The following is a 20,732-nucleotide window of genomic DNA, read 5'->3' as shown; positions in this document are numbered from 1 at the left end:
AAATTTATTTGCGTGTTAAACAAGAAGCATAGAGACATGCTGAATATTTTCCGAATTGCGGGAGATCTGAGCCATTTGGCATCTATCTTCATTCTCCTTCACACAATTTGGACGAGGAAGTCTGCTAAAGGCATTTCCTTGAAAACCAACATCTTGTATGCTTTGGTTTTTGTGACCAGATACTTGGATCTATTTTACAGTTATGTGTCGCTGTACAATACTCTTATGAAGATATTCTTCATTTCATCGTCTATCTACACGATTTTTCTGCTCAAAAAGTTTACCAAAAACATCGGAGAATACAGTGATGATTTCAAGATTCAATATTTGATTGCGCCATCTTTTGTCCTTGGTCTGATTTTCAACCACAAGTTCACCATCACCGAGATCCTGTGGAGTTTCAGTCTTTGGCTCGAGTCTGTGTGCATTCTGCCGCAATTGTTCATGCTCCAGAAGAGTGGAGAGTCTGAATTGCTTACTATCCATTATATTTTCGCATTGGGTCTTTACAGAGCATTGTATATCCCAAACTGGTTCTACAGGTATTTCGCCGAAGGACATTTGGATAAGTTGGCACTGACAACGGGTATCATTCAGACACTGGTGTATTCAGATTTCTTCTATGTTTACTACCAAAAAGTTATCAAGAACATCGGTTTCAATTTACCTCAATAAACTTACAAATCTTCAATCTCTCTTAAGTGGATAGTACTCTGTCCTCACTCCGTCTTTAGTCACAATCAAAATTTCCAATCCATCACCAACCTGTATATGTCTTTCGGTGGCCGAACTGAAGGCATCTCTCACCAATTGTATGACTTCTTCTAATGAAAGGAAACGTATTGGTTTCCGTTTTTTGCCATCACTTGCAGGGTCCATCTGGTTTTTAAAATTAACTTGGTTATCCAGAAATGGCATAATCAAAGAGGCCGCTGCCCCTCCTGCACGACATTGCTCTCTTTCGTAGGATCCCACAGGGTCGAATGAGTAAATAGCACCTTTGCCTTCTTCATCCAATCCTCCCAAAATCGTGTGGACATAGTAAGGAAAGAACCGTTTTCCATAAAGAAGATGCTGTATGAATCTAGCTGCGCTCTGCGTGCTCATTGGCTTGTTGTGGTCAAAGTGGTACCATTCCAGTTGGTTTTTAAACACTTTGATCAGTTGGGCAGAATCTGCAGCAAACCCATTGGCTGTCAACAGGAGATTGTTACCAACATCAAAGACTTTTGGCTCGTAACGTGTATTTATGCTGTAGCCGGATGTGCTTCTGGTATCACCTGCTAGGACGGCAAAGTCCTCTCCTGCAATTCCCAACACGGTACCACCATTATCTATAAGGTTAGAATCACAAAAGCCATTGGTAGACCATACTTACCAGTATATGGGTTGAATCTGTGCTCTATTGGTTGAAGAGGAACCTCATTCGAATATTCAGATGCCAAGGTTGCAGGCTGTGCCATCATTGAGTGCCTATTTATTCAAGATCTTTTGCCTTCCAAAAATTAAAATCGTCAAATTCACACCGTGTAAGGATTTATTTCAAGAAATACTTAAGATATAGTTGTAATAAAATGCAACAATGTGCAAGTGGGAGTCGGCATCAATGTATTCGTTGTTGCCGTGGACTCCAGAGGTCATTGGTGTAAATCCAGGTTGTCCTCTGAATATGTGATCAGTAAGGTCCCAGTAGTGTCTAGTGTCTGTGTTGCCTGTCATGATACCAGCACTAAGAACAAGAACATCATCTTCAAACTTCTCTGGATAAGTGATGTCTTCATAGAAAGTTCTGTAATGACCTGCCAGGGAAGCCCAAATCTCGTCGTGGATAGGCGTGACAGGTGCCACCTCAAGCTTGTAAAGAGCCTTGATATTGATCGAGCCTGCCAGGGTAGGTTCAATAAGGATCTCATCCTCGATAACCAATCCCAGACCATGCTCTCTAGCAACACCTATGGCAATCCCCGTAATTCGATCCATGATGGTGTCAAAGTCGTTACCATGAGCAATTCTATGGTTGATAAGCGCAGTGACGTTTTGCGGAAGAGCATTTGCCTTGTTTCCACCGTTGATAATATCTGCTGCGTGAGTCGTCAAAACGTTGTACTTAGTGATTTTATCATCCAAAAGCAACTTGATGACTCTCTCGTTGGACTTTTCGTCAAAGTGTGCTCTCAAAATGTCTCTCTTCAAACTCTCATCAATGTCTGCATATTCTGCTACGCACTGCAAAGTGTTCAGTGTTGGGTTGACATTGACGAGAATAGGATCATATAATCTGTCCTCATATCTACTGATCAGTTTGGACATTGTACCAATGGCTGTATGGTCTGGTGCCATCGAAGAGTGTCCCCCGGGCTGCAACACCTCAATTCCAAGATCCAAGTAACCTTTCTCGCCGGTGGCCAGCATAGCAAAGTGCTTATTTTGCAGTTCCATGAAAACGCCAAACCCTTCGTCAATGATATGGTACAGTGAGTTTGGACCGTATCTTTCCAACAGGAACTTGCTTATGTGAGAGGCACCATATTTTCCACTGCTTTCTTCATCAAATCCAAATGCAAAAATAATAGTTCTCTCGGGGCTGAATCCCTTTGCAAGTAAGTAGTCCATTGATTCCAACAAACCAATCAACAGATTCTTACAATCACTTGCGCCGCGACCATAGATTCTAGTTCCATCATAGTGGCCACTAAATGGGCTTCTATCCCAGTTTTGAGGATCTCCAGGAGGCACGGTGTCCTGGTGGGCAGCAAACATAGCAGGCTTCAACGAAGAGTTTGAGCCCTTGAACTCCAACACAATTCCATAGGTATTGACCTTGAAAACATTGGCTGCGTCAAAGACGTTTTGGAACTCGGTCTCTAGATACTCATGGAACTTTGTGAACTTTGTGAAGTCTGATCCTTCATCGTCAATCCAGGTCGGAATTTGAATTGCTTTACTCAATCTTGAGACCGATTTGTTTCTAAATTCATCATCGTGAAGGATGTAAACACTGGTATCTGGATCCTTGAATTCAACTTTGTCATACAAGGGACACAATGGCTCATCAGTAGACTCTGTAGGAGTGGAAAAATATGCCGAGAGTGGCTCCTTCGACCGCATCATACATGATGGGGATAGATGAAAAAACTGGTAAAACACGCAAAGAACCAGTATCGTTAAGAAGCTGCGGAGAGCCAATTGGCTTCTCTGACGCCTTTGACTGTTAGCAGGCATCTCAGAAACGTCTTTTTCCTGCATACTCAAATATGCTGAACAGTCAGGGTGAAGAACTCTTTTATATGTACAGCACCGCCGGATTTTGATTAGAGACATTCCTAATTAGGAAAAAAGTGAAAATCATTTCTCCAATTGATATGAGAGCATTGTGGAGCCCCAACTATTTATGCAGTACAAAAAGAATTCCGTATTGTACGAGTCTATACGCATGAATAGCAGCACTGGACATTATCTTATCCTACACTGAAAATTCCGTCCTTTCGGCACCAGCAGTCATCGATCTCATTCTCGTACTGAATGTAGATCTTTGAAATGGATTTGGAACTTTTAAAAAGCTTGTCGACTTTGCTGCGTAGCGATAGCGATGTCTCGGTGCGGTAATATTGTATGTGAATGTAGCCGGTCAACTTTGAATTGGTATCACTAACAGGCCAAAAGCGCGGGGTTGTATAGGATCTGACGCCAGGAACCTTTAGGACCTCTCCTAACACATACTGAAGCTCGCTCACAGAGGAGTCGCGTGAGGCAAGAAGAAGATTGGAGGATGATGATTTGAGAAGCGGGATTGAAGACACCAAGATCAGCAATGCGATAAATATAGATGCAATTGGATCAATCACCTGGATTCCAGTCAACTTGACGATCAATGTTGATAAAATCACTCCGACAGAACCTAGGGTATCTGCCAAAATATGCAGGAAAATGCCATGCATATTGTCACTTAGGTTCGGTGCATGTTCGTCAGATTCAGAGTGGTCGCGAGTCTGTTGGTGCGTGTGTTCATGAGAACGGCTGTGCGAATGTGAATGACCATGAGATCCATCGTGGCCATGGTTGAAAGCAAATATTCCAACCAAATTTACCACAAGTCCAAGAATGCTGACAACTAAAAGCTCGTCAGTCTTGCGCAAGTCCACTGGATGAAATAGACGTTGAAAGGACTCATTGAGAATTCCAAATACCACACCCAAAAGAAGCGAGCCGTTGGTGAAGCCTGCAAGAGTCTCGATTCTTGTCAAGCCAAACGGAAATTCCTTGGTCGGATACTGTTGATTATTTTTTGCAATTAATGAAGCTAAAAGACCAAGGAACAGTGATGTGCAGTCCAACATCATATGGAGAGAGTCGCTCAAAAGACTGAGAGATTTGGATCGGAAGGAATAAAGCAATTGTATAAACATGAAAGACACATTCAGTAGTAGGAAATTGAAAATGGATCTTGTGTCTTTCGAGTTGAAAAGCTGGACGACTAATGACACAAAAGTAGAATTGGGATGCGATTTATCCGAGACGGTTTCGCTAGAAGATGAATGCTCACTTTTTTTGGCAGGATTCACTATCAACATGAGCAGCATGTTTATTGCAAAATTGACCAAATTCATCTTGAGTGCCTCCATTTTGTTATGAGAATCTGTGGTTGTCTGGAGTATCAGTGCCATAACAGTATTTAAAATGATGATATTTCTTTTATAGTGGGTCAAGAACAAGCTGGTATTGAAAAACTGATTAATAGGGTTGGTATGGTTAATATCCAGTTGACTTATTGTGAATATTGTCAATGAACCAGCAGTGACAAATATCATTTTCAAATTGTAGCTTTCAAAGTTATATGACAACATTATGACAGTGCAAAGCAGGAGAAGTAGTCCCGAGGTCTGAATTCGTAGGTGGCCGAACGTTGATGACTGTTGCCTATCTGCTGAAGGTTTTAGAAACACAAAGATCGGGATCAATAGAAGGGCATACATGAGCACGAGTGATATGAGATCCTGGTCATTGATACTTGCGATGATCACATCGAATAAAAAAGACAAAGAATATATGATAAACAATTGATGCTTCTTAATCAAACGAGTGACCCCATTGTTATCAATGGCATATGTCTCTTCCAATTCGGCAGAGATATGGTCATCCTTTGGGCCCGAGAGGAGCAAAGCAAGAATGACCAGGTTCATGAACCGTGCTGGACATAGTAGCTGATCTGCAAGAAAAATCAAGCTTATGGCACCAAAGAGCACCAGCTGTCGCCCGAGAGACAACTGTACGGTTTTCTTCACTTCTTTGGCGGAGGGAGCACCATCTCCTAGCTTCGCCAATATAGCTACCACCAGCATCAACAAAGACGACAAAAACGCAGATTGCACGAATGAGACTGTAAAAAAGGCGAGTGACGGGGTCTTAAATTCAGAAATTGCATTTGTAAGTTTGAGAGACACGAACAGGGTTGGTAATGCCAAAAATAGGGGCGCCAAATCTATTATTTCCTGCATTGATCGTGTCTATTTTAGTTTGAGTAAAAATATTTCAACACATGTGTAGATGCAGGTTAAGTCGATCGACGCTTGGCGTCCCTTCGTTATCGGATAGGTCTTGATCCTTCATGGTGAAAGCATTCCAAGTAAGCCTTTCAGCATGAATGCATGAATCACTCTTCAAAGAGATTCATCGTCGTACTTACAAAATTGTTACTCTAGGAACCACCACTAAAAAGTGACGTCAAGCCCAATATTTTATTTTTCAATGTTGAACTGCCATGTACGATATTTCTGGTTTCGCTGGCGCGTGGGTTATCGGACCATAACCAGATTAAACCAGGTACACCCAGCTTTGGAGTACCAGCTTTCCAATACTGAAAAGGCAGCCCGAACTTTGCTTGATGAAACCAAAATAATTGAAACGCTTAAACTAATAACCCCAAGCGATCTGGTACAAGACGTTCAATATTCTAATTTTCGCAAACCAAAGCCCATCAAACACTATCCACCGCCACCGCCAAAAAGTCTAGAAGAATACAGCATCAATAAATATACCCGGGACCTTGCCGAGTCAAACTATCAGTATTCTTTCCAGGCCGAAAACTACATCGATCAAACGCTACAGGACTTAATCAGCACAGGGGTATTAAACCTACAAACTTACAATTGCGTTTTAGAGCACTATGTTCGAAAAGTCAATTACCACCGCGCAAGCATGATTAAGAAAAGAATGGACGAGGATAATGTGGAACCTGACATTCAAACGTATAACCTACTTCTCCAATTATACTTGAAGTACGATAAAACCAAAACAGAATCAGTAATGAGTCTTTTTGAAAAGATGAGGAAAGAGAATATGGAGCCAAATCTGTCGTCTTTGTATTTTGTATACTCAAATCTGAAGCAGATGGATCATCTTCTACTTGAGGATATGATGGTCATGAAGGTACCTCTTGGAAATATCAATACAGTGATCGTGAAAAATATGGCTAAGTCAGGCGTTCCACCCAAACTCATGCTTCGATTTCTTGAGGACCACAAGATTCACCGTGGCATTCCAGTCAATAATGCAATGATTGAAGCTTATTTGCAGCTCGAACCTGAATCGGTATTTGACTATATTGATCAAATTTCCCAAAACGATGGTTTTAAAGGGAATACCAAGACTGCAAAATTGTTCGTTTCTTACTATTGCACCAAGGGTGAGCCATATTTTGGTCTTTCGTATGGCAAATATTTAGCAGAGAAGTTCCGATTGACTAATGCTGAAGAAATCTACGTCACCATGCTCTCGCACCATCTGAACGTGGTTCTCTCACCGGAACGGTGGATTGCACTGGCTAGATACTACTACTACAAGGCAAAGAAGCTTGTTCCCGCAAAGTTGAAAAGTCAAATAATCGCCAAATCCCTCACGCTTGACTCCAATACTAATTTCAGTGAAGAATTCACCAAAGACGAATTACAGGCCTTCCGAAGAATTGACACCATTTCCAATTGGAAAGGGAAGCCTATCACCAAGATATCTGATAATACCCCAGAATACCAAAAACTGGTGGAAGAATATTTTATGAAGAGTTATTAAGAGCAGTTATCCGCATTCTTCTCCCCAAATTCTGACCCCCTCCTCAATCTTGGCCGCATCTAGATGACTGATGCTCATTCGAACACTTTTCTTACCCCATCCTTTAGGGTCCCCAGTCACTTCAAAGTTGTCTCCGGTAGCAAGGACGACACCCCTTTTCCGACACTTGTCCGCAACTTCTTGAGCATCAATGTTCTCTGGAAGAACGACCCAGTTGAAATAGCCGCCGTTTATTGGAGAAATTCGAGTACCTTTTGGCAAGTACTTTTGAAGGGCCTCATTCAAAGCGGCCGCGCGTTTAGAATAAGTAGAGTTAAGCCTGGCAAGTATGTTGTCAATTGCTCCCATTCTATAGAGCTCGCCAACTATCACTGTGTTCAATTGTGAGGGGGTACCACCAGACCTAGTTGCACCTCCTTGGGAGAGCAAATAGGCAAGTTTTGGGGTGGCAGATTCTTGGTAGCCAGTTCGCAGACCTGGACCAAGAATCTTGGAAAATGTAGTATTGGAGATAACGTTACCATATTCTTCGCCTTCAGGCAGTGTCTCCCTGTCTAGGTATACCATCCTCTTATGTGGCACTTTATTATGGAAATCTAATAGTTCATACACGTCATCGCAGATAATCAGCATGTCGTGTTTTCTGGCAAGCTCAATCAAACGCTGTCTATTTTCTTGGCTCAACGTCCCACCCCGAGGATTTGAGAATGTAGGCACAATATACATAATGTATCTGTATATTTTCTTCAACGGTCTATCTGGATCATGAATATGAGCGATATCTTTTTCTGAGATAGACTTTGCAACCGGTTCGCGAGAGTCATAAAGCTCCAGTTTCCGCTTGAGCGTTTCGCTGTCAATCTGGCCATTTTCATCCTCTTCTATGGATGTCATTTTGCCTCCAAATCCAGCATCGATGAATATGGCGTTCATCAGAAAGTACGTAGGACTGACAAGAAATGCTCTACGCGTGACTCCATTATGCGCAGATGAGAACTGAGCTAAAATATTCATGATCCCGTATGATGAACCCGAGGTTAGGTTGAGACAGTCGGGGTCAGTCTTTGTTTTGAGTTCAAACTTCTTATCGTTCCAGTCGGCGATCAGGGTTCTGACCTCAAGATTGCCAGGATCTGTGCCGTAATTCAACGGATGCGTGTTATTAACCCCGTCGTAGTTGTCCATAGAATTATCAAATCTGGATAGAACATTTTTGGAAGCCTCGATGATCTCTTTGTTGGGTAAGAGATCGATAGAAGGATGGCCTTTGAAAAAGTTGTACTTTGCGGGAGCTTGATGAGACATTAAAAATATTATAGTAAACTTAGATCTCCGAAAAATTTATCTATTCACACTGCGGCTTTGGCCTAGCGAGAAAGGATTTAAGTTGCCAATTCAGCATGACTTAACTCAAGTTGATGAGAATTGAGAGCATCAAGTTGTTTGGCTGGGCTTGTACCTATCTATTCTGTGCAGCTCACGTGTTAAAGTACACACCCCGAGTCATGTGCCTCTTTGCACAGCCGTATTTTATGTGGTGATATCTACCTGGGGTAAATTAAAATAGTTGCTGAAAAATATAAAGCTAAATTGTACTAATGTCGAGCACTAGTTCAGAAAAGCCGGAGGAGAAAGGACAGCCAGACGAATACGAGGATTGGGTGGATTCCCCAGACGACGACATCTTGGAAGAAGATGAAGGAGTTGCTCCATTGGATGATGATGATGACTATGATTACGATGACGATGGCGATGGCGATGACGACGCTGATGACGATTACTATGAAGACTAAATGTATACTTCAACTCAATGAAGTAGCTTATATTACCTCCTAAACTAACCCCTGAAAATAAAACATGTAAAATCGTAAACGGGGATAACCCCGTGGAAAAGCGAGCAAACAAAAGTCATGAACAAGTGCCATCATCCAAAATACCGTAATCGAACCACTTATGGTTAAGAGCATCCATTGCAGTAATACGTTTCTCCGGATCGAAGGTGAACAGCTGTTTGAGCAAGTCAATAAACCAGTACCAAAATTCATACTCGTCATACTGTTTCTTCGAAATGTTGTACTTTGCAATTGACTCCTTCAAAGACGACTTCATATCAAACGGGAGACCAACCTTTGAGCCAATCAGATCAGCAAGCGTTGGGAGCCTTTCAACTTCGTCAATCAACTTCATAGAAGTTTGCGGTGTTGGAAACAGAAGTTTTCCTGTAGTCTTCGAGAAACAATTTGCGATACAATCAGAGTTGGACATTGACTTCCGACGCGAGGAAGAGTTGTAGTAATATTGGCTGAAACATTTCCTCACGAGTTTCAAATCCACAGGTTCTCCAAGAGTGCGCTCCATCATTGCCAAATGTTGGGCATTTTCGTGAGTTTTGAATAGAGCATCCCCAGTCACTAGCTCCACCAAGATACAAGCCACAGACCAGAGATCGCAAGGATATGACCATCCTATCCCCAGAATGATTTCGGGTGCACGATAGTGTCGCGTTGACACCACGGATGAATGATATTCATCTTCAAATATGGCAGATCCGAAATCAATTGTGTAGATCTTTGGGTCATTCAGGATGTTTCTATAAGTTAAAGAACTTGAGGTTCCATTTGGCTTCAAATATGGTTTCCTCGTATACGAATCGTCTTTCAACAATATGTTTTCCGGTTTGAGATCGGTGTGGATCAAATTTAGATCATGCAAAAATGCAACCGATCTCAATAACTGCTTCGCGACAGCCTGTATGTGAGAGCCAGGGAAAGGTAGAAATTGGTTTCGTTCCAGAAAGTCATAAAGAGATATCTTGAGGATATCAGTGACAATGCAAATGTGACCTCTGTAGTCGAAACATTCCCTCAGATGAATACACTGGTTCTCATTTTCCGGATCATGCTTCTTCAGCATCGTGAGTACTCGCAGTTCGACCTTTGAGGCTTCTCTGTATTTGGGAATGGCGCGTATTATCTTGATCGCCACTGGACAATTATTGTATTTGTCGTGAGCTTTGATAACCTTACCGAATGTACCTTGGCCAAGTAATGATTGGATTTGAAATCGATCATTAGCAAACGATGCGCCTGGTACTATAATGTAATGACCATCCTTGTCATCACAAGGCGTATCCTCAATCGATGTTGCCGAAGTATTCGCGGAATCGTATGAGTCGGACGATGAATTGCTGCTATGTTGGTTGAATGTACTTAAATTCAACGGAGCATCCGCATTGAATGACAGCTTTCTATTCACAGACTTTGGAGTGTTATAAGTGTAATTTGTGAATTGGTGCTGTATCAACGTGGTCTTCACATCACCGATTTTCTCCTGGACTGATTTCTTATCGAAATTGGGCTGATAATTCAGCTTGGAATACGACAGTTGAGGAAGCGACTTGGTTCTCTTTTTCTTGATTCTGGGACCACTTGACGTTGAAGGACCAGATAATTTTAGGCTAGCGATCTTGATATCGTTCGTGTTATAGTATGAGGCAAAAGAATTTCTGGGACGTGAACTGTCCCTGCTGATCAAACCAGATTCGCTGTCAGTACCATTCATCAAGTTCATATCGGCGTCATCGAGACCCAAATAGTCGTCAATCATGTCACTGTCTTTGAAAATGTAATCCTCAGCATCCGAATCAAGATTGATGACTTCTTGGTCAGTATAAGACGACCCAGTAGAGTATTGTTGATGGTTCTTCTTGTATACACTATGGGACGGCCCTTCAGAACTTTTGGATACCATTTGTGTGGAAGAGAGTCTTGGTCTCTTCCGTTTGTAATTGTTAGCAGTTAACATATCGAAGATGAAACCTCGGTTATATCCGCTTGGGGAGAGTCTGTTAGATCACCTGGGTTGTGCGAGATCCCACGAGTCAAATGTCTTGTCTTAAGATGAACTTCCAGTAAGAAATTAATATAAGGTTTGCATCCTACGTAAAAGATATATTGCCCTCTTCAGCCCCCTATATATTTTCCCCCCTTAGTTCCAGTAAAAAGCAGCCGCATAATTAATTGATTCTATCAGGTGTCGGCCGCAAATTGCAGGATTTCCGCGGGGATAGCAATCGATTTCCTGGTTAATTTGTGCACTTTTCTTTTGTTTTGCACGGGGACACGATAAGCCGCTCCTGTGTTGCACCACACAACACGCAGACCAAATGAGGAGATCATAGCTTACAGGAACTTTTTATTGTAGATGAAACATACACGGTCGCTTCTACGTAGTCGAAACAAGCACGCTATTGCGAGAGTGTTGTCATAGGACCAGGGATTAAAGGAGCAGGCTTTTTCGGGCCCGTATTAGAAACTAGGTGCGGGCATTTGGAAGCTGCAGTATTTGTGGCCACACTTGGAAGGCGGCCAAGTTCATGTTGTAATGAAGCAAGTCTAGCCAGTAGTCCGAAAAAATGTCCTGTTTCCGAAAAGTAAGGCGAGCCAGTCTCATATTGTGCTGTGCGAAGCAGCAGCGCTAAACAATTTGGCATCTCTACACCAACTTAGCCACCTTTTTTTTTCCATAAAAGATTTCAGCACCATTTGCCACACACTATTGTTTATCCTGATTAGATCGTCCTATTATCACCAATGTCACAATCACTGACCATGTTATCGAACATAGATTCGAGCTTGATGAATCAGCAAGCTGTGGGGGCAGGCGATCAGCACGGTGACTCCTCCAAAATCACAGGAACAGACTCGTCTTCGTTGGGTCAGCAAAGTAACTCCGAAGACGATGACGAAGAAGACAAGAGCGGGCTCTCTGAAGAAAAGAAGTACCAATGTAGCCAGTGTCACCATTCATTTACTAGAAAACATAACTTGAAGTCGCATATGCTCATCCATACAGATGAAAAGCCTTTTGAATGTACACATTGCAACAGTAAGTTCAGAAGACAGCATGATTTGAAAAGACATGAAAAGCTCCACACCGGTGAAAAGCCATATAGATGCGAAAAATGTGACAAGAGGTTTGCTCGTGCAGATGCTTTGTTGAGACACGCAAACTCCTCGTCCGGATGTGCTGGAGCAGGATCTACTTCCAGCATGGATCCTTCCTTGTCTCCTGGCTCCAGTGCTGGTACAGCATTGGGTAAGCGCAAATCTTACGATGAACAAATCGTTCAAATGCACCCTTTCAAGAAATCAAAAGATGCCACCAACGCTGAGGCAGCTGCAGCCGCAGCAGTGGCTTCGGCCGTGTCGAATTACTACGTGCAACAAGCTGCCATCCAGACGCAGCAAAGACAAAGCAGATCTCGATCCACGCAACAGTCCGCTCAACCTCAGGTCTCGCTCAGCTCTACAAATAACTACATGCAGTCAGCAGGATATCCTCAACAACAGCTCGCCAATTATGGAGGAAACAACTCGAATGATGCCACATTAGCTGAGCTTTACGGCACTATTGCTATTCTAGAGGCTAAGGTGAACACTTTAGAGTCGCGAATCATGGAACTGGAGGGTAAAGTGTCACATGCTGGCCAGTAACTTGTCTACTCTCATGCTGTATTTGCTATTTACAGGTTGTACTATAAACAAATGATGAAATCATTTTTTCGTATTTTTATCATCTTCGGGCAGTCCAAGGTCTTTCCACTCGACTCGATCCATAAGTTCGTGCTCCATGCGACAGGCAAGGTATTCTTTGGCTAGTAGACGACAGTTTGGGGCGTTCTCATTTCGCACAAGTTTCATACATTTGAGGTACTTCTGCATATGCTCCTTGCAATCTCCATAATGGTCCAAAGGAAAAGCGCCTCTATCAGGAGGCGTTGGGTTCCATTTCTGAAGACGATTGCCCGGGTTCGCGGACATGTTATTTTCAAATTGTTATTAGACACTAAAAGATCAATTTTCGTTAATTTTTTGTCTATACAACCGTGCACCAAGCTAATTGAAGTATGCATTGGACATGTAGTTGGCGATATTGAATCCAGCCAAAGTGAGCACAATCCAACCACAGATGAGTACTGGGATTGGCATTAGGAGGTACTCGGTTTTCTGAAGGAATGGGAGTGCGTTATAGCCGTAGAACGTAATAATACAGTAATATGAGGTCGATGCTAGATAGAGTGTATTTCCTAGCAGTGTGGAAATCCAATTGTTGAGTCTGAGTAATGGCAGCAAAGTGAACTGCACCAGATAAAGACACACCCATATGATCAAATATGCATTGCAATGAATATCAAAGCAGTACGCCCACTCCAACATGGAGTCAGTGGGGAAAAAGATATTGAGTAATCTTTGGGACGAGGAGGAACTCATATTCATGTTTGGATTCTGGATAAAGAAATTGTTAGCAATGATCCATCCCACTGTGGCAACCGACAGGCCTACCAGGACAAAGTCAACAACAACCATGTACAGGATCAATTTGAAAATAGTCAAAATGTCTGTAGAGTAGACCAAGCCCCAAAGGATCGCACTGATGGTAAGGAAGAAGCTCAAAAGAATAACAAAGCTAGGATCGTCTCTTGACCACTTATTTTTGGTCTGCTTCTGGTAATATAAGCTTTTGTAAACACGCTTTGGTTGTATTATTAGATTGAGCATTTCCCAAAGAGCAGTTTCGAAATCCAACGAGCGCACATTAAGTAGCCTCTTGAAGTAACGTGGAATAGTGAAGCTGGAATCCATTGACTTTTTTAGGTTTTTGATCTTCAGTTTGCGCTGCTGTCGTTTCGCAAATGATGATAACGTTGTGGAGGAGGACTGTAATGAATTGGCTACGCTAGCCAAGTCGTCCGGTTGCGGGGTTGGCGTGCCAAGAATGTCATCCTGTGTTATGGGGAGTATTGGGTTTGTTTTTGAATGCAATCCTAGTCCTTCCAGTTGCTTCTTTGGCATTTTATTAATGTTTAGATGAATTTTACGTCAGTAAAATAAATCAATTTATTTTTTGGTCGTGTATTTAGCGCATCTTTTTAGTCGAGATATCTGTCTAAAGGCTCTCCCATGGTCTGCTCTAGAACCTTCACAAGACCAGTCCGCACCTCCATCTCTACTTCCTCATCATCATCTTCCAATAATTCGGCAACAATTGGAACCAGTTGAGGAAGCAATCCAAGCCAGCTCTCTCCGACTTTCTTGTAAATATTTTTCAATGTCCTCACTGCCCAGAGTTTCTCCTTAGGCTTACAAGTGGCCTTCATATGGCTCAGAAGCAGACTATTGATAGTTTTGTTGTGCTCGTCCGATGAACTAGTTGCTTGCACGAGACTTGTCACCGCTCTAACCAGATACTTCCCAATGGAGTCTTCGATCGTACTGAATTGAGAGCACAGAGCTGCTGAAATTGGCGTGAATCTTGTTTCTGAGTGCCAGTACTCATCCTGGTCATACTTGAACGATGATGCCAACGAGAGTAACACCAATCTTTTCAAATTGATCTGGTCGGTTTTTTGCAACTTGTATAGCAGCGATTCAACAGAGTCCACCAGGTATGCGTAGTAGGAGGTGATAATAGATTTGAGGTTCTCTTGCAACTTGTTGAAAAGTTTGAAAAACGCAATATGCCTGTCTGTTTCGGTGATCGAAGTGGTCACATCTTCACCATCGAATGCCCACCTCACAATCGAGGCGAATAACGGTCTAAAGGTTTTGTCGTTCAGCTTGAGCACATACTGCAGACCACACTTGTGAACTGAGGCCTCAATTCTATTCACTGTGTTGATTTCCAAATCAGTATCAGCTCGGTATTCCAGGGCTAGCAAGAGGAATTTCACGAATGCACCCGAATTGCTGACTGCCGTTTTTTTGTCAATTTTCTCTATCACCATCTCCATAGCAGACAGGTGAAGGCCGATTGCAATCACGTCAAGCTTGGAGGCATATTTCCAGAGTGAACAGAATGTAAGTAGCAAAGTTCTACCGTCCATATGATCCACCATAACCGTCAGCACAGACGTACGAACAGAGTCTGCAACTTGAGACGAACGGAAAACAATTTTGACCATGTCCGCCAAATTAGGAGTGACAAACGATGGCATCTTTTTGACCAAACTGGTAAAGAGAACAAGCGTTGCAGTTTGAACTAATGGGGCGGTATTTTCGTCTGTTTTCTCGAAGATGTCAAAGAGTGGAGGCAGAATTTTGGTAAAATAGCCAATCATTTTAACTCCGATGATGCTGATCACATTGGTAATGCAGTTGATCGACGAAACCACAATCTCCGGGGCGCCATTGAGCAAACCTGCTGAGGAGGTAACAACATCCAATGTTTGCAAATACAGCGACGAGTCGATGTGAATGGTGTATTTTTGGAACAGACTAGAGAGCGTATCGAGTGAAGTCTGTGATAGTTCGACGTCCCTTTGCGAGCTTATCATGGACAAAAGAAGAGGAAGCAGATGGACAATTCCTTCGTGAGCATTTGGATCCTCGACGTGCTCGGAACTGAATTTGAATGCCGTGAGAGAAGTGATGTGGATCAGAGTTTTCAATGAAGCATGTGGAGAAGACAGAATGTTGGATATAGAGTCCACGAAATGTTCGATAGGAAGCAGACTCAAAATATCATTGAGCAGTTTGTAAAGTTTATGCATTATCTCCACTTCTTCGATCTCCTGATGATGAGAGTCGATAATCTCAAGCACATCTTGCACCAATTTGGCGAAACTGTTGAGCAGTGGCTGAGGATCGCCACCTTGAAGGCAGGCAGAAGCAATCTTCAGTCTCAATCTAGAAATTCCATTGATGTCCTTGGCATCGGAAATGGTGTGTCTCAAGAAGGAGAGCAGGCACTTTCTCAAGTTGAATAACTCGGATTTGTTTAATGCCACAAGGGCAGGTCCAAATATGACTCTAGAGCTTAGTTCCGTAAATATAGGTGATTCCTTGTCCACTGGTTCTTCAGGAACCTTTTTCCAATGATCAAGGAACTTCTGAATGGCCTCTAACTGTTCTTCGACCTTGAAGTTTTGCAAGAAAGAGCATGAAAAGTCTGTCAACGCAGAACAATCGCCCATTTTGTGTTTGGCGTAGGCGTTTGCGTATTGCTGACCGCACAAGAACAAAATCAGGTGAATCGAGCTAGAGCTACCAAGAGTTTTAGCCAATGTCGTGAATAGTCTGGCTCTTCTGTGACGAGGAATATGCTGGAAAGCGCTCACAAAAGAAGTAAGCAAGAATTCAACTTCTTCCACCATTTCCGAAGTAGTAGCTTCGGCTAAGGCTGGGACCACGCATAAAATTGTCTGTTCAACAACGTGGAAGGAAAACTCATCATCCTGTCTAATTGTGTGTGCACCCATAAAGGTGAATATCGGCATCACAGAGTGTAATATCAGTTCTGGAGAAAATGCTGCCAGCGCAGCAACCACCAGAAGTAATTTGTTTTGGACCTGTGGCGAGCTTGAAGATCTGATTGCTGAGACAACAATGTCCGCACGAATCGAGGTGATCTCCTTACTCTTCATTTGGGTCTTATCCAAGGACTTTATCACGTTTGTCATGCAAGAAGCTAGTGTCTCCTCAGAATACAAAATTGGCAGTTTTCCGTCAGTTCCCAAGGTTTCCAAGTCATCTAGGATATCGAACAGCAATTTCAACAACTCGAATGAGCCTTTGAAGTTTTCTCTACTTTCTTTTTCCAAAACGTCCAGTATCATCGTGACTTTCTTCAAATGTGTGGAAGCCATGAAAGAAACCTCTTGTTCCTTCATTGCTTGCCTAGTTGATGCAGATGATCTCCTTCTTCGTTTAGGAATATTGGACTGCTGTTCTGATGAGTTGCTGAGAGACGAATCTTTCAAAATTTGCACAAATAAGTTGTTTGGTAAAGTCAGCGATTCCAGTAGCTCGACTGCATCGTAGCAAATAGTGGTATCATCTTCTGATAATCCTGCACTGATTATTGTTTTGACGATGCGGATCTGATGCTCAAACTTGAACGTCGGAAGCAATTCGGTAAGTCTGGTAGCTGCAGCATTCGATAAAGACTCAGAAGAGCTGTTAAGGGCTTCCTCAAGGAATTTGATGGCAGTGTCGTTGTGCTCTTTTTCTGAAACGATACGAACAATCTGATTCTCGAAGTCCGCGTAATCAACACCTGAAAATATACATTTTGACCTCCAAACCTCTCTTTCGATAACAAAAGACTTCAAAACCTTTTCCAAGATTTGGGATGGAGGCAATGCTCCTTTTGTTGCTTTTGCGGCGTCAGTAACCAGTCTGATCAGTTGGAGCTTCGGAGCTGGCAACATGATGATGTTTGCATGCGAAGCAAAGAATGCCAAAATGATTGGTCCCGTTTTCTTCTCGCCGACTAAAGATACAAATAGCTTTCCAAATTGGTCCACAGTTGTACTTATGTCGGCAGCTTTCTCGATTATATTTTCGACAAGTATATGACCGACTTTTGGGGACACCATGGAAATTTCCTTAGTTGAATCCCCATACAATGTTGTCTCCAAAATGGATTCCTTTCCTGCAGATCTCAAGTTGGCCTGTTTGAAGATCTCCAGTGCATTGGAGCGGATGAGTCTATTCACATCCAGAAGCAGTGCAGAAAGAATAGGGATCAAAATGTTAACATTAAACTTTGCGTCCAATGATCGAATCTGGGCAGAGACTAATTTGAGAGCATATGTTCTTGCCTTGAGCGGAATGTTTTGCAAGAAAGACACACGTAGAAGAAAAGTGAGTAAAGGTGCTATATCTCCAAAGCACGAAGAAAGGAACGAGTTGGTGGAGCCCTTTAGCATGGATTTCATATAGTGATTTAGCAATAGAGAGAACTCCGTATCTATTTGAGCACCATATTGCATGTACGATGCAAAGGAATTTTTCACCGACTCCAAATCCTCGTCTAAGGCGATAGATCCGTTGTCTTCCTCAAGTGGTTCTTGCGTGTCATTTTCCTGAGGTTCGGAGAAAGTTGTCTGGAGGGACATTTCTAATTGATCCATACTGACTCCATTTGCATCCAATAATTCACTGAACCACTCTGGAGACTGATTCTTGATGTGCTTCAGGATGTGCACATATACAGATGTGTCATGAACACTCAGATTATCAAAGATTGCCTTGCACAAGGCTTGAGTCTGCTCGAAATTGAAAGAAAAGAGGCAACTTGTGGCTGCGGCTCTGTCGTCCAATTTTTGATTGAGTATTAATGTTATCAGATAGGAACACACAAAGTTAGTGTCCTGGGACCGATTTATGAGTCCAAAGTAAGGAGATTCTTCGTCCAGAAATTCAGGCATCCGATTGAAAATAGAAAGAGGAAGCGAGTCTAATGGATTGGTATGCACTGCCTGGTATAGTTTGAGGATGCTGGTAAATGCCTGTGTCTGTGACCTTTTATTGTCGAACTGAACGTGAATGAGAATAGTTTCGATGGATGCCATGAGAACTTCTTTAGAAAGAGGAACTGCAGACGATAAGACCGCCATGATCGTGTAGCCACCGACTTTCGAGTCCTGATCTTGCGATACAAGAAGAGACCCACAAATAGTGAGTACATGAGGAACAAAATCAACCAACTTGACTGAGTTCTCAGATGACAAGGCAGCGAGCGCAGAGATCGTCATACTGACAAAGAAAACAAGCTGCAACCGATATTGATTGTTCTTCGCAATTTCTTCGCCGAGAAATTTGGAGTACAAATTGTAAAAATCTGTATCTGTGAACGCCTTGATTATACTGTTTCTCGAAGGTAGCTTGTTATTTGCCTTTTTAAATGCAGAGAGCCATTGGAACAACAATGGCATTTTTGGCAAAACATATAACACTCTCTCGAACACAGGCTCTTTATAATATGGAAGTGTAGTTAAGAGAAGATGCTCAGCATTATGATAATTTATTTGGAATCTTCTCAGTAGCCACTCAGAGGCTCTGAGAGCGATGGCCAGATGCCAGTATGGTGCAACCAAAGATAGAAAGGCATTTATTGTCTTGTCTAGATTCTCGTTTTGCTTTTGAGATTGAATCTGTCTGTCAATACCTATCGATGTTTCACTGAAAATTGATAGTCTGAACTTTCCAAAGCGCTTGTCGATTTGCTCCAGACGACCAAGAGCTTCAAGTGCTTCATAATATATTGTCTCGTAGTCTTGCGTGGCAGCCTCCTGGGAGCTATAGATGAACGAGACAGAATGTATTTTTGATCGCTTCTTTCTATCTAGTGCCACAGTTTGGGTGTTCTGTGCAATGGCAGAAAGCTGCTGTTCTAGAAGAGACATGATGGATCTATTACACAGGAACTTATGCTAAATATTTTTTTTTGTTTGATTTGAAAATTTTATTTAATCCGTACACGACTCGGCAGATTAATTATCTTTAAAGCGAAAAAAAATTAAGTGGTTCGTCAACATGAACACTAGCAAAGGAGCCAGTGACGTCTTGAAGCGTACGTCGGACTTTTTACGTAGTGGCCTTGTGAAAGAGCAACCTGCATGGTACAAGCCGGTTGCGTACCACCCTCCTAAACAGGCTCAACACAAGATTATCAGACCTGAAAAATTCTCCAAACTGAAGAAACTTTCGGTACCATCCAGAAGCGGAAACTTGTACAAGACCAGATTGACACCCTATGATTTGAAATTGGACCTTCTCAAACCCCAGAATTTAAAATTCCTGGAAGACAAAATAAGAAACGTATTTTACCAGCAACACCCTTGGGAACTCGCAGATCCGAAATCTTTGATCGAAAACGAGCACATCATCGATAACAAGAATCAAAATTGGTCTCATATGAGACAACTCACTAAGAAACTGGATGGAGAGAGTGTTGTTCAACGTACGCTGTATCTCATGCAAAACGAGAAGCTCAATTTAGTGCAGGCTTACGAAAAAGCCAAGTACGAATACTACAGGCTCAAAATCGAGGAGGAGACAGAGATGAATGTTACAAGAGAAGAACATGAGATGTTTGGTGCTGTATATGACAAGACTATTGTTGAGCAAGGCTTCGATAAGGAAACCGAAGTGATCAAGAAATGGAAAGTTCGCGCACTCGAGGAGACCCAAGTTTTGGAAGCCAGGTTGAGCAATATGTCATCCGATCTTGGTGGAGAAGAAGACCTCCAAGCTCCAGACGAAGATACTTTATTCAATGATTTGGAGGATGCTGAAATCGGAGAGCCTACCCAATAACTACCTGTTTATAGCGCAACAAAGCATAAAGTATGATATAAACACGCTTTAAAACTATGTACATTAAAACCACGTTTTCCTCTCCGATACTTTTCTTTCGATGCGCTTCTTGTATTTTGATCCCTTGGCCTCCACAATAACTTCTTCTGCCTTTGCCACTGCGTCCGCGATCCTCTTTTTTCTCTCGTCGTAGGTCCTTTCCCATTTGTGGCCCTTTGGACTCAACACACCCTTCAATAGCGGTTTAGTTTCAAACTTCTCCGCATAGAACTTCTTGTTATTGCGCAGTGTTGGCATCAGGTCTGCTACTCCAAACTTGTACGCGAGCTTGTATAAATCAGATTGCCGTCTTAAAGAATAAACAGGCTCTTGAACCTTACCGGTGACTGGATGTCTATTTGGAATAAATGGATTGGCATCGGGGGCATTTGCAAGTGTTTGCTCGGACGCATACTGTCTAAAAGGAGATGGAGGATAGCGAGTAAAGAAGTTGCGAAGCTGTAATGGTAACTTCTCAAATGCCTCCACAGCAGAGAGATTAAACAACTTCGACATGTTCGGTTT

General features: G+C 42.4%; 14 protein-coding genes across 14 annotated transcripts; 5 read left to right on the top strand and 9 right to left on the bottom strand.

Moving 5' to 3' along the window:
- Positions 1-36: 36 nt before the first annotated feature.
- HPODL_01410 (ER lumen protein retaining receptor) lies at positions 37-675 on the top strand (the record flags this gene model as incomplete). The annotated part of the gene is made up of 1 exon (XM_014077920.1): positions 37-675. The coding sequence occupies one exon, from the start codon at positions 37-39 to the stop codon at positions 673-675; it is 639 nt and encodes a 212-aa protein (XP_013933395.1).
- Positions 676-687: 12 nt separating this feature from the next.
- HPODL_05293 (Proteasome subunit beta type-6) lies at positions 688-1,466 on the bottom strand (the record flags this gene model as incomplete). The annotated part of the gene is made up of 2 exons (XM_014077919.1): positions 688-1,334; positions 1,379-1,466. 2 exons carry the CDS (start codon positions 1,464-1,466, stop codon positions 688-690), a joined length of 735 nt encoding a protein of 244 aa, XP_013933394.1.
- Positions 1,467-1,542: 76 nt separating this feature from the next.
- HPODL_01409 (CPS1 Vacuolar carboxypeptidase yscS) lies at positions 1,543-3,111 on the bottom strand (the record flags this gene model as incomplete). Its single annotated transcript, XM_014077918.1, has 1 exon — positions 1,543-3,111. The coding sequence occupies one exon, from the start codon at positions 3,109-3,111 to the stop codon at positions 1,543-1,545; it is 1,569 nt and encodes a 522-aa protein (XP_013933393.1).
- Positions 3,112-3,458: 347 nt separating this feature from the next.
- Positions 3,459-5,495, bottom strand: HPODL_05292 (putative membrane protein; the record flags this gene model as incomplete). The annotated part of the gene is made up of 1 exon (XM_014077917.1): positions 3,459-5,495. The coding sequence occupies one exon, from the start codon at positions 5,493-5,495 to the stop codon at positions 3,459-3,461; it is 2,037 nt and encodes a 678-aa protein (XP_013933392.1).
- A 250-nt stretch (positions 5,496-5,745) lies between these two features.
- On the top strand, positions 5,746-7,065 carry HPODL_01408 (uncharacterized protein; the record flags this gene model as incomplete). Its single annotated transcript, XM_014077916.1, has 1 exon — positions 5,746-7,065. The coding sequence occupies one exon, from the start codon at positions 5,746-5,748 to the stop codon at positions 7,063-7,065; it is 1,320 nt and encodes a 439-aa protein (XP_013933391.1).
- A 6-nt stretch (positions 7,066-7,071) lies between these two features.
- HPODL_01407 (uncharacterized protein) lies at positions 7,072-8,370 on the bottom strand (the record flags this gene model as incomplete). The annotated part of the gene is made up of 1 exon (XM_014077915.1): positions 7,072-8,370. One exon carries the CDS (start codon positions 8,368-8,370, stop codon positions 7,072-7,074), a length of 1,299 nt encoding a protein of 432 aa, XP_013933390.1.
- Positions 8,371-8,483: 113 nt separating this feature from the next.
- On the top strand, positions 8,484-8,858 carry HPODL_01406 (uncharacterized protein; the record flags this gene model as incomplete). Its single annotated transcript, XM_014077914.1, has 2 exons — positions 8,484-8,554; positions 8,672-8,858. 2 exons carry the CDS (start codon positions 8,484-8,486, stop codon positions 8,856-8,858), a joined length of 258 nt encoding a protein of 85 aa, XP_013933389.1.
- Positions 8,859-8,973: 115 nt separating this feature from the next.
- Positions 8,974-10,869, bottom strand: HPODL_01405 (putative secreted protein; the record flags this gene model as incomplete). Its single annotated transcript, XM_014077913.1, has 1 exon — positions 8,974-10,869. One exon carries the CDS (start codon positions 10,867-10,869, stop codon positions 8,974-8,976), a length of 1,896 nt encoding a protein of 631 aa, XP_013933388.1.
- A 788-nt stretch (positions 10,870-11,657) lies between these two features.
- Positions 11,658-12,560, top strand: HPODL_01404 (Protein krueppel; the record flags this gene model as incomplete). The annotated part of the gene is made up of 1 exon (XM_014077912.1): positions 11,658-12,560. One exon carries the CDS (start codon positions 11,658-11,660, stop codon positions 12,558-12,560), a length of 903 nt encoding a protein of 300 aa, XP_013933387.1.
- A 60-nt stretch (positions 12,561-12,620) lies between these two features.
- On the bottom strand, positions 12,621-12,887 carry HPODL_05291 (uncharacterized protein; the record flags this gene model as incomplete). The annotated part of the gene is made up of 1 exon (XM_014077911.1): positions 12,621-12,887. The coding sequence occupies one exon, from the start codon at positions 12,885-12,887 to the stop codon at positions 12,621-12,623; it is 267 nt and encodes an 88-aa protein (XP_013933386.1).
- Positions 12,888-12,962: 75 nt separating this feature from the next.
- Positions 12,963-13,919, bottom strand: HPODL_01403 (Protein GMH1; the record flags this gene model as incomplete). Its single annotated transcript, XM_014077910.1, has 1 exon — positions 12,963-13,919. One exon carries the CDS (start codon positions 13,917-13,919, stop codon positions 12,963-12,965), a length of 957 nt encoding a protein of 318 aa, XP_013933385.1.
- A 77-nt stretch (positions 13,920-13,996) lies between these two features.
- Positions 13,997-19,255, bottom strand: HPODL_01402 (Nucleolar protein, component of the small subunit (SSU) processome containing the U3 snoRNA; the record flags this gene model as incomplete). The annotated part of the gene is made up of 1 exon (XM_014077909.1): positions 13,997-19,255. The coding sequence occupies one exon, from the start codon at positions 19,253-19,255 to the stop codon at positions 13,997-13,999; it is 5,259 nt and encodes a 1,752-aa protein (XP_013933384.1).
- A 130-nt stretch (positions 19,256-19,385) lies between these two features.
- Positions 19,386-20,168, top strand: HPODL_01401 (mitochondrial 37S ribosomal protein RSM25; the record flags this gene model as incomplete). Its single annotated transcript, XM_014077908.1, has 1 exon — positions 19,386-20,168. The coding sequence occupies one exon, from the start codon at positions 19,386-19,388 to the stop codon at positions 20,166-20,168; it is 783 nt and encodes a 260-aa protein (XP_013933383.1).
- A 63-nt stretch (positions 20,169-20,231) lies between these two features.
- HPODL_01400 (mitochondrial 54S ribosomal protein YmL25) lies at positions 20,232-20,723 on the bottom strand (the record flags this gene model as incomplete). The annotated part of the gene is made up of 1 exon (XM_014077907.1): positions 20,232-20,723. The coding sequence occupies one exon, from the start codon at positions 20,721-20,723 to the stop codon at positions 20,232-20,234; it is 492 nt and encodes a 163-aa protein (XP_013933382.1).
- Between the last annotated feature and the right edge of the window lie 9 nt (positions 20,724-20,732).

This window comes from Ogataea parapolymorpha, chromosome VI (assembly GCF_000187245.1).
Source record: "Ogataea parapolymorpha DL-1 chromosome VI, whole genome shotgun sequence".
In the NCBI taxonomy this organism is placed as follows: domain Eukaryota; kingdom Fungi; phylum Ascomycota; class Pichiomycetes; order Pichiales; family Pichiaceae; genus Ogataea; species Ogataea parapolymorpha.
Note: the sequence above shows the minus strand (reverse complement) of the source record. Positions and strands in the feature narration are given on the sequence as shown.